The 12821-nt window shown below is 28.1% G+C and overlaps 1 protein-coding gene across 1 annotated transcript in view; it reads left to right on the top strand.

Annotated features, from left to right (window-relative positions):
- LOC111625990 (dynein heavy chain 7, axonemal-like) overlaps window positions 1–12821 on the top strand; it is a 149670-nt gene that overhangs the window by 87698 nt on the left and 49151 nt on the right. Inside the window, exons 37-43 of the mRNA XM_023369258.1 lie at window positions 621–763; window positions 2583–2749; window positions 3205–3404; window positions 9892–10055; window positions 10140–10287; window positions 10401–10726; window positions 11123–11255. Of these exons, the coding sequence (XP_023225026.1) occupies window positions 621–763; window positions 2583–2749; window positions 3205–3404; window positions 9892–10055; window positions 10140–10287; window positions 10401–10726; window positions 11123–11255 (1281 nt within the window). The remainder of the gene's footprint in view (window positions 1–620; window positions 764–2582; window positions 2750–3204; window positions 3405–9891; window positions 10056–10139; window positions 10288–10400; window positions 10727–11122; window positions 11256–12821) is intronic.

Below are 12821 nucleotides of genomic sequence, written 5' to 3'. Positions count from 1 at the left end.
TTATAATTTTAGAGATATCATTCAATAATTATGACTGCATTTCTCAACATGATGTCACTCTCATATATTTACAAAACTTTACAAAATAATTACTACCACTTTAAACATACTTCTAAAATCTGCAGAAACATACTTTTTAAATAATTTAAATCATTTTACATCTAAATAAGTGAATCCCAAATAGTTTAAAATTTCCACCAGAGTTATAAATTAAAATATTTTACTAATACTGATGTATCAATAAAAAAATCTGAATATTTTTATAACAAGAGAAGAACAGTTCAAAAGTATGTAAATACTAGACAGTTTTTAAATAAGAATGAAAAACTTATCTTCTAATACATAGTGACTTCAGGTGATTTTGTACAACTGTTATCATGCTCAGTACAGATATTTTTTACTAGTAGACAATGCATTATTTACTATCATTTTGAAAAATTTGATTTTCTATCAGATAAAATTGACTGCATACTGTACTAAACTATTTTATATTTTTTTATTTTTATATATTATATTACTTTTTATATTTTTATTAAAAAGAGACATTTTTTCTTTTTAATTAAAAAAAAATTTATTCTACTTTATATAACTTTTATAAAATAAAACTTTTGTAATTTTAGGACAATATCCCATTAAAAGCTATAAAAACAATTAGGGAAAATTATATTAATAAACCTGAATTTGATCCTGTAAAAATCAAATCTGCTTCTATAGCTGCAGAAGGATTATGTAAATGGGTTATTGCTATAGCAAGTTATGACAAGTGAGTAATGAATAATTTTTTATACCAATCAATTAAAATTATTTATAATCAATGAACGTTGTTGCTTTTAATAAACATTAAACAAGCATCTTCTCCAATGTTTCTTCAAAAAAAAAAACAATTTATTTTAAAGTTTTTTAATTTTATATATTTGAATTGGAATTGCTAGACAAGAGATTTTTGCAAAAGAAACAAATTAATTTTATAACTAATAAATTATTATAGATTACTAGCAGACAAACCTGGTGTCATTCAGGTTAAAAAACAATTAAATTTTCAATATGGTTAATATCATCCCATGAGAATTATCTAAGTAATTTTATATGTTTATAAAATCGCTGATCATATATTTAAAAAATAAATATCATAAAAAGCAACTGTCCAAATAAACAGTCACATTATAACAAACATTTCACATACACAAAGCTTTGTTGCTGTAAATATTTACACAAGTGTTAATTTGCACCCTACAACAAAATTCATCAAAAGGAAGATACCTTCAAAGTATTAATAGAAATTTCTATTCCTGACTTGAATTTCATTGAAAGAAACTTTTCAAATAAAATTAGAACAAAACAGAAGTTGAGTTGAACTTTAGCATCCTTTGATTTTGACAAGGAATATATTAAAAATAACTAAATATTTAATGCAATATAAAATGTAATTGCATTAATTCATTAATGTTTCTCTTAACTAATAGTTTACTTTAACTTTTTTTAGCGAAATGTGCAATAATCATGCAAAGAACAAATTACAAGTATAATCCTTATTTAGTAGAAGAAATTACCATATTCTCAGTTACCAACATCCCTAAGGTTATGAACAGTGGGGTATATCTATGCTAGAGCAGAAATGATCATCTCACTGATCATATATTGGTACATTTTAATTAATAACTAAGCAGAGGTACATTTTAGTAATTTTAAATTGCACTATTAGATTCTTTGTGAAAAATTATATCTATTAGACCCCTTCACAGTTGTGCAAACAGTTCACCTTTAATTTTTATAACAGACAAACAGACACATTCAGAAATAAAACATATGTATAGACATACAATAAATACTTGCAGTGACACAAGAGAAATTTGCTATCTTTATGAAATTTAACTGATAAATGCCTCTGTAATAGAATTATCTGTTATAGGAATTTGGAATGGTTTATGAATTAATGCTTGATTCATTAATGAGTTTGGACTATATACCATACTAATGAAGAAATTAATGTACTATACTTTGTGTTAACAATGTGAAGCTAAGTTATAATACACAGTAGCACAATCTTTTCTTAAATCTATAGTAGTGAGGCTATGAGTAGGCAAAGTTCTTATTATTTAAGACTTGGAATAACATAGTTATTTGAAATTTGCCTTTTCTCATTTCAATTGCACTACCCATATGGATTGACAGCTCATGACGACAGCTTCTTGTATGTGAAGTAGATGACTTTTGCATGTTCAAATGGAACCTGCCAGCTCCTGCCATCATTATACCTTAAGATGGTCATAGTATTTTACTTGAATAGTGTGTATAATTTTAACTTTTCTCTGAAAAATAAGAGAATGTAAATGTAGAAAGCAAAATGTAATTAATTTGAAATATCCATTTAAGTTATTTTATTCTGATAAAATATTTCATAAACTATGTTTTCAATAATTAGCCTTAAATAATTTTATATTCTGTATTATGTACAATACTGTTTTATTTAATAAAAATATTTTTTCTAAGTTTAATAATACATTTTTTTATTGATTTGTAAAATATTTGAAATTTTATATGATAATCATTAATATAGTTAATTATAATATTTATAAATTTAGAGTATTAAAAGATATAGAACCTAAAAAAGCAGCACTTGTTGAAGCTGAAGAAAAGTTAAAAGAAGCACAAAAAGCTTTTGAAAAAAAGCGTATTGCTTTGGAAGAAGTACAGAAACAATTACATGAAATTCAGCAAATTTTGCAAGTTCATAAATTAAAAAAGATTGGTAATTATATCTTAATATCTTTTTAATATAAAATGTAACTAGTGTTGAGAAATGTTTTCTGCTGAACCAAGTATTGTTTTGTAACACTTAAACAATGCTTTTTCATTTTTAATTGGGTTTTTTTTGCCTATCTTTGTTGATTTCTAAGTTAGTTCTCTTTACTTCCACATTTAATCACTAGGGGTGCTAAAATTACATTTAATGGACTGTATATGGTTACTGTCCTAAAGGTTGACAATTATGCCCGTGGCACTATGACAGGTAGTTTAAAACTTATAGGGAGTGTATGGACTTTCCTATGAACTCTGTATATACTTAGGCTATATATATATTGTATCTATATATTATAATAGCTGTAAAATCTTTGTAGTATGATATAATCTTGCAATGACATTTTATTTTAAATATTTTAAAAATATATAAATGGATATAAACAAGTTATTTTTATTGTATAGGTTTGGAAGAACAAGTTAATAACTGTACTTGTAAACTTAAGCGTGCAGAAAAACTAATTGAAGGTCTTGGGGGAGAAAAAGATCGATGGAGCTATTCTTCCAAGAAATTAGATGATAAATATAAAAATTTAATTGGAGATGTGTTATTATCGTCAGCAGTATTAGCATATCTAGGAGCTTTTACATTATCATTTAGACTGGTAAGATAGTATGGATTTAATAAAAACATAAATTTTTATGATAAAAATAAGTTAAATTTAATATTATTTTTACAAGATTACAACTATTCTAATTATTATTGTTAAGCTGCAATTTGAAAAAATTGTATCTTAACAATTTGAAAAAATTGTAGGCTTATAAATTTCCACTGTCATCCATCTGTTTATTTGTCTGTCTGTCCTTCCTTAATCTAGAGAATAGATAAATTGATTAGTGTTAGATAGATGAAAGCTGAGACCAGATATGGAAAGCTTAAGGAGGCCCTAATTAGTTATATGCAAACTTCCAATGCAAACCAGAAGTTATGTTATTTTAATTCAAAAATTTTCCTGAAAGGAGTTAGATAGATGACTGGCGTGACTCTATTGCTAAAGGAAAAGAGTTATGTATAGGGCAAGACACTACTACAGTAATTTGAAGGTGGAGAGCATATATTTTAAATAAAATAAATTTAAAAAATATGATTAAAAATTGCAGCCAGACATTGTGATGATGTCACAATAAAATAATGCTCATTTATAATTAATTTTATTGAAGTAGTAAAATATTTTGAAAAGGAATTTTAAAGTAAGCTAAANCTAATTTATGTACTATATATTAGACATTTTCAAAATTTAAAGCCCATAGCAATAATGAAATCAAAACACTAGACATCAGACACACTAGAAAGAGGAATCTAATATGATAATTTTTATTTTCTATATTTTTTACAATTGAAATGCCAAAGTGTAAGAATTGGAACAACAAAGATGTAAATGCTATGTTATTTGATATAAAACTACATATAACAAAATAAGAGAAAGTTAAAAAATCAAGTTAAGTATATTAAAAATATATCATACAGTAAATATTTCTAATTATATTGTATTTAAATTTTTCAAAAATTTTGAAGGATAAAGTTCAGACTTTAAAATATTATTGTATCAAAAATTTTATAATAAATTGTAAATTCATTGTAAAATTTTTAATATAAAATAATTAATATAAAATTTACAATAAAATTATTCATCTTCATAAATGCTTCATCTTGATAAATGAAGCAAAACAGAACTAATGTTAGCAGGAAAGGTATGTTTTTACTTATCATAATTTTACAGATGTGAATAAATATCATATAATGAAAAAATAGCCACATTCTTTTTAGTTTTTTCAAGCTCTCTAATGGTAATTCTTTGGATTAAAAATATTTTTTTTTTATATAAAAATATTGCTATTCCTAATTTTTTTAAACTGATTTTCAGTTATTTTATTTGAAATTTTAAAATTACATTCAAAAATATTAAATATAATAACCAAATTTAGTGGATTACAAAATATTTTTAGATAAAATTAGGTTACTAAATTATTAGCATTATGAAATTAACATATAAAGTTGGTTTGACGTCATCTATAATAAATTTGTTGAAAACTGTCAGTAATTTTTATATTTGATATGTATATTGGTAATATACTCATCAAGTACTTGTATATAAGAGATGTAGATCCAGTTTCTTTTTACATTCATTTCTTTTCCTATTTTTCTAAGCAAGTTTTAGTTTTCAGTTGTAGTTTTATCGTCAGAACAATGCTATAACTGCAAATAACTATCACTAATTGTTTTCAAAATATTGGTCTATAGTAAATGAATACTGTATATCAATATACATATTCTTTTTGAATAAAAACGTTAATGGATTTTGTTTTACAGTTATTTTTAATATCTTAAGTTGTAGTAGTTTTGTATATTAAATTATATTAATAAATATGAGTTAAAAAATACAAATGCTAGATACTTAGAATTCAAACAAAATATGAGAGGGTAGACAAAACACTGATGGCTGAGTAAATTCAATTTGATGGTTAAAGATAATATTGACAATTTTTTAAATAACAACAAAACTTTTATCTACAAGGTCTGTTCAAAAAGTATCGGACCTTATTTTTTTCCGCGTAAACCAATGATGTGCGAGAGGCCTCCTTTGGTGGAGTTGTGGAGGGGACAGTCATGCACATCTCTGAATTTTTTCCCGCCTGCAGGAAGCGTCAGTCGTTGGCAATCGGCCTATGAGTGAGGTGATGTAGAGCGCTCTCGTCGGATTCCACTAAGCTGAAAAATGACTGAACAACGCGAGCAGCAGTATTACATCAAATTTTGCCAAAAACCTTGGCGATACCCGAGTGTAAATCATTCGCAAGATTCAGCAGGCTTTCGGGGACGATCCTCGAGGCCAAAAAAGCGCGGCAGGTCTGCAGCAATATCAAAGGTCATGTTGACAGTTTTTTCGACTCTCGTGGGGTGGTGTGTCGTGAGTACGCACCACAAGGCCAAACCATCGCAAAGGAGTACTACCAGGAGGTCCTTCGTCGTCTTTCCGATACAGTGCGACGCAAACGACTGGATCTGTGGTCGATCAAAACTTGGCAGCTCCATCGTGATAACGCATCCGCCTATTCTGCGCATCTGATTCAGGCTTTCGTCGCCAAACACAACACTCCTGTGGTTCGTCACGCTCCGTAATCTCCCCACATGGCTCCGTGTGACTTTTGGCTATTTCCCAAGCTGAAAATGCCGCTAAAAGGAACACGAATTTAGTCGAGAGAAGACATCGTGCGAAATGCGACGGACCGGCTGATGGCCATTCCAGAAAATGCGTTCCAGCAGTGCTTTCAGCAATGGCAGGAACGCTGGGAGAAGTGTATACATTACCAAGGAGACTACTTTGAAGGGGATTAGGGTTTTGTACCTCAAAGTCAATAAATTTATTTTTGCCGACCAAAGGTCCGATACTTTTTGAACAGACCTTGTATGTCATTTCTTGAAGATATCTAGTGCTATGATGTACTAAAAAACAGAAAAGTTTTTGAACTTTGATAACACATTTTTTATACACACTTTTACTATATAATTATTGCAGTTAGGCCTCCTACAACGCGGTACCTTTACAACGCGTTTTCACTCCAATGCGATTGGAAAAATGCGGAAATTTTCTTACAATGCAGTACTTTTACAACGCGGTTTACAGTATTTAGAAACAAATTATCTTTCACATAACAGAAAAATTGCAACGGATCACGTGATACAAGCTGCAGTTTGGCATACATAGCTAAATGTCCTTGGAAAAAGCTGTTTGTCAACGTTGGCATGTTATTCCCTTGAAAGTTTCAGGGGAAGACCAGTTTCTAGACAGAAGTGCATCAGTTACCATAAACACTCAAATATATCACAAAATTTTCGATCATTTATACTCTTTCAATAAGTGGGGACTGCAAAAATGGTCCAAAATACAGTATAAACTTCTATTGGGTGTATATTTTTAACAACATAGTGAAAGGAAGTTATTTTTTGTGATTTTTACTGTCCACAAAACTGTTTGAAAAAATTTTATCCATAACAATGCCGAATGAAAAGAAAGGACTGTCGTTAAAAAGAAAATTTATAACTCCTCAAAGATATAAATTTTGGATTGAATTAAAAATCAAGAGCGAATAGCTGATATTAGTAGGCATTTTAATTTAAATGAGTTGACTATTCGATCAATTAAGCAATTGGGAGAAAAGATTAGGAATTTGGTCGCATCCGGATCATCTATTCTTGCAAAAAATGTTGCTCGTCCAAGAGCACCTATAATGGAAAAAATGGAACAAGCGCTAATATTATGGGTAGAAGATATGAACAAGAAATGGTTGCCTTTAAATAAAACTGCACTTAAACACAAAGCCTTAAAAATATTTGATTATTTAAAACAAATGGGACAGTTGTCAGCTGATGAAACCAGTGTTAAATTTGTGGCTAGCAATGGCTGGTTTGAAAAATTCAAAAAACATCATTCAAACGCCAAGTTTTTCTCTTTTTAGAACTGAATCCCAGTTTTTGTATTAAGTTGGTGTCTCCTATAACGCAATTTTTTACAACGCGGTATTTTCAAGGAACATATCTACTGTGTTGTAGGAGACCTACCTGTATTTTAATTTTAGAAAAATGCAAAATTATGATTTATGGAAAGAAATCAAAAAATTATTTTAGGTTTTTGTTTCACAATGTATATTAATGTTAAAATAAAATTATGTCTGTCTGTCTGCTCTTTTTTCTTTATTGAGAACACCTTATGATTAATTGAGGCAAGATACTCTAGGTGTCACATGCACATGTTCAGCTTAGTTTCAAAATGGCAACTATGCTTCAGGAGTATACAATTAAAGAGCAACATTTTGGTGTGCATTTTATAGGCAAAAGGCATTCCTGCAAGGAAATTCGTAAAGAAATGTTTCCTGTTTACAGTGAGAAGTGTTGTCATTTAAAGTGGTATGCTACTAGATTGATAAATTTTCTCAGGGTCAAAAGTTGCTGATGAAGACTGATTTGGTGAACCTGTTAAAATTGCAACAGAAGCAACTGTGTGGTGGTGGAGATGATTCAAGCTGACAGATGATTAACTGTAGATCAATGGTTCCCAAAGTGGGAGATACCATCCATGGGGCAGTGAGTAAATCTAGGTGGGTGAAAAGAAGGATGGCACTGGAAGCTGGAACTGAATGGTGACCATATGTGAGAATTTGGATCACTGACAACCTTTCCCTTTCCTCCATTAAAATGGGTAAGAAGAAACATTGCATTTAATGATTTCCAGATGTTGACAATAACATACAGTAAGGACATAAAGTGTGAGGTTTGTAGAAAAGCTTTTCTAAGAATATTTCCAAGCCTCTCAAGTAATTAATAGCATTGTAATTGTGGAGATCTCCAAGCCTATTAACTTCATTCTGGTTTGGATGTCATTTGGATGACCATTGTTCTGACATCTTCCTACTTCTTCAAAAGATCTTTAATAGCAGATGTCGGCATTGGTCCTCTTTTGTATTCTTCTTTTTCAAAAGAAAACACATTTCACTGAGTTTCTTGGTGTTCTTCACTTGAGAGTTCTTGGAGTTCTTCTGTCAGATCAGTTTCAGGTTCCATTATGAGCTCTAAAATGCTTTTTATTTCTCAGATGTGATTTTCATTACTCCATTAGCTGATTGAGACTTCTTGATGTATCTTTCATAGCTAAGAGTGTGCCTACTGTAAACCTGTTCAAGTTATACTGCCTAGCAACATCAGACATCTTGTGCCCACTCTCTACCTTATGACACTCTATTATCTCTTGTTTGGTTTCTATGGTGAGCACAGTTCTTGACACTCCATTCTTTTTAGGCTCCATAATATTATCAGTTTCTTTTTTAAAAAAAAGTTCAGAAAAGCACTTACAAAAATTTAGAGAACAGAAATCAACTAGTGTACATTTAAATGCAAGGCCCTGATGAATTCGAAATTTGGTATTAAAATGTTTACAAATATCCAATGGAACAGTTAAACTCTCGCCTTTCGTAAATAAAAACCAACACAAAACTTAACAAGTATTCTCCCAACATGAAGTTTATAAAAAATTATTTGTCAGAAAGGTAAACAAAAAGCTGGAATTACAATGGAGAGTTTGAAAATTCTAAGGAATACTATCCAATTGGTATCGGGTTGAGTGTCGATGTCGACATCTTCAGAGCTCTGAAAGGTTTCAAATTGTTACCTGAAGACAAGGGAAGACCAATCGGTATTCACTATTTTATGTTGCTTCTTTTTCTGTTTGTTCTGTAAAGTGTTTGTTATCTGAACATGTGTTCATTGTCCGAACATAAAAATCTTTCACGAAAGTTTGTTATCTGATTTGTTCACTGTCCGAACTGTTCGTTAACCAATCACTCACTGTATATGTCCTGAAATGTACTGTACATATTGGTTTAACAAAATCTCAGTGAGCTTTCCAATTGAAAACCGTGGTGTGATAAGTCCCTAAAATTTATATCAAATTACATATAGCTGTTAAGAAGATTTATTACAATATTGGAAAAAAAGCAAATAATTATAATCCTTCTTTGCCTTCATCCAAGAAATTTAAGGAAGGTTAATCTTATAGTGTTTAGGGATTATCAAGTATTGTCCAGAAGCCAGGTCAGAATGTGAATATTGAATCATACTGTCTAGTTCTGTCAAAGCTTCACATTGCAATTAAAAATATATAAACTTACTGACAAGGAATACTGTTTAATCATGATAATGCCAAATGTCATTTGGCTTGGTTAAACTGGAGAAAATTGAACAATTGGAGTGGAAACTTCTTGATCCTTACAGCATCATTTTAGCCTCAAGCAATTTTCACCTATTTAGTCTATTAAAAAATCATTTTAGATGCAAATATTTCACAAATGTTGAAAAGTTTGAATGTGAGGTGATATGGCTAAAACAGCAGACCCAAAACTTTTATGCAGCCTGTATTGAGGCTTCAATAAAACAATGGGATATATATCATTCATACATTAAATGAGGGAGATTATGTTGTGAAATAAGCGAACTTGTAAATGTAATGATAAATGATTTTCAAGTCTCTATTTCATTTAGTATTTTTTAATAGTCATTTATGACCTATTTACTGATTTCTCTTGTACTTTATACTGTAGAATCAATTATTATATTGGATAAAAATTACTGAAGAGGAAAATATTATATGTAGTAAAGATTTTTCCTTATCTGAAGTTCTTGGTGATCCTGTAATTATTAGAGAATGGAAAATTGCTGGTCTTCCTGCAGATAATTTCTCAGTTGAAAATGCTTTAATTGCAAAGTTTGTAAAACACTATTTCTAATTTTTTGCATTTATGCATTTAACTTTTAAAATTTATTATTAATTTAACAAAATTGTCTTTAGAAATGGTATAAAGTGGCCATTAATGATTGATCCTCAAGGTCAAGCTAATAGATGGATTAAAAACATGGAAAAAGACATTAAAGTTATTAGGTTGACTGATAAAAAGTTTTTTCATACATTACAAGACTGTATTCAGGTTGGAAACTCGGTAAGATTTAAATATTTCGTCAATAAATATCAATATTCTAAATAGGAATAATAATTTAATTGTCTTATATCATATAAAGTAATTATGAATAAAAAGAAATATATTTATTTCAGGTTTTAATAGAAAATGTTAATGAAGATTTGGATCCTATTTTGGAACCATTATTACTAAAACAGACATTTAGACAAGGCGGTACCTTATGCATTAAACTTGGAGATAGTACTATTGAATATTCTGATAACTTTAGGTTATATATTACTACAAAATTACGTAATCCTCATTACTTGCCTGAAATGTTTGTGAAAGTGGCAATTATAAATTTTATGATTACACCAGCTGGATTGGAGGATCAATTGCAGGGCATTGTTGTAAGAAAGGAAAAGCCAGAATTAGAATTTGAAAGAAACCAATTAATTATTCAAAGTGCAGAAAATAAAAAGTTAGCTTTTTTTTTTTCATTTTCTAAATATTTTAAAAAATACATATTTTGTTGTATATTATAAATATGTTAACTTCATATTAAGTACAAGATAATGCAATTTTTAATCATAGTCTTTATTTTATTTATGAAGTTTTCATAAATAAAATAAACATAATACCAAACTATTATGCTTATAATTTATAAATTAAATTATGAAATAAAATGTAAAATTATCAAATTATGCTAATTTTACAAATTTTTAATTTCTGTACATTTTCTATTTATAGTTCTTGAATATATCAAATATTTCAAATCAATTCTTTTTCTATCTCTATAAAACTTTAATTATGATAATTTCATATTTTATTTTAAAGAATAATATATTTAAGTTTCATTAAATTTGTTAAATTTTAGAAAGTTAAGGGATTTAGAGGATAAAATATTGAAACAGTTATCAACTTCTGAAGGAACTATATTAGAAGATGAAGTTGCCATTAACATTCTTTCATCATTGCAATCTGTTTCAAATGAAATTCAAGAAAAACAGGTTTATTTTAGAATATATGATATAGTTGTTAATTTGTATAATATATATGTTTAATAAAAATATGATAAATATTTAATTAAGTTAGGTTATATAATAATATAAACAAAAATAATATTTTCTCAATTAATATATAATATAATAAATTTACAAAATTTATTACTATGCTTAGCCAATATATAACTGGATTTCTGCATTTACTATTACTATTAATGCATTTAAATTATAAAAAAAATTTAAAAATGTAAATTTTTAAAATAAATAATAGTAACAATTACTACAGAATACCAGAATTATTTCACTTAGAAATGTGTTCATTTTTTTAAAAGAAGAGATTAAGCTCCACTTTCATTTAAGAATGTCCTGTAGTTTGTTAACAAACATTAGATCAAACATTTTTAAATGTATATAGAAATATAAATTCTTATATTTTAAATTATATATGTATAAGTTTTCAACAAACAAAAGTACCAAAATTAAGTAGTCATAAATAATATGTAATTGGCATCTGAAAAAGAATGAAAACATTTCTAAGTAAAATAATTTTGATATTTTAAGTAAGCATTACTATAATTTATATTATTATGGTGCCAAATTCTAAAGAAAGTATATATTTTTTTTAATTTAAAAAAATGAATTTTAACTTTGTTAATTTTCAATTGTGAAAATTTTAACTTTTAATAAAATACTTCATAGTTTTATATCCATGTATATTTTATTATCCACAGTCAATTAATTTCATTAACAAAACAATGTTATTAAACAGTTATCCAAAGAAGTTATTAAAAAATGATATTAAAAAAAAATTAAAAGAATTTAAGTTTTGTTTTACTTTTGTTTAACATGTTGATTGTCAAATGCAATTCAACCCAAAGTTGCCAGTCTGTTACCAGAAGCTACCTACAAGATGATGTAAAATTCATTCTTACTTTTAATGTCAGAAATGAATTTATTTATAGGAAATAAATGTAAATAATAGGTAATTGCCATTTGAAATAAGACTGAAAAATATGCTCTGCTGGAAGAGAACAAAATATTTATTTACAGAAAAAATAATACAAAATAATTGAACTAAATTGTTTTATATAGTTTGCTTTGTGTTTACACGCTGTTCGTGATGCACTTAAGACCCCCAGTAAGACAGGAATACAAACACTTACTCTGAATACTTTATTCAGGGTTCTACTTGGACCAGATGATCTCCAGTCGCGTACATTAATCGGCCGTCTGTCTTGCACGTGCCGCTCTCTCTCTGGTGTTGCCAGATCTTTCCGTAACATAAATCATCACAAAAACTGATGAAAATAATGAGTTTATTGGTGATATATTGTCGAAACATTTCTCCAGAAAAAAAAAAAGCTGATTTCTCTTGTCACAGTGAACTATAATAATGTATTTCAGAGCATTTATAATCTTTTGTGCATGTTGGACATGTCATGGTTGAGCATATTTATGTTTTTAGTGGATGGTACAGCATCTAAATAATGAAGGTCATCTTCATTCCTAATTTTTTGTATAATATTTGATTTTATTTTCAATTAAACACTTTAATAAGTTTTTTTTGAATTT

Source organism: Centruroides sculpturatus, unplaced genomic scaffold (genome assembly GCF_000671375.1).
Source record: "Centruroides sculpturatus isolate CEXI.00-Female unplaced genomic scaffold, Cexi_2.0 scaffold63, whole genome shotgun sequence".
NCBI lineage: Eukaryota > Metazoa > Arthropoda > Arachnida > Scorpiones > Buthidae > Centruroides > Centruroides sculpturatus.
The sequence above is the reverse complement of the archived record's forward strand: the minus strand, read 5'-3'. Positions and strand labels throughout refer to the sequence as shown.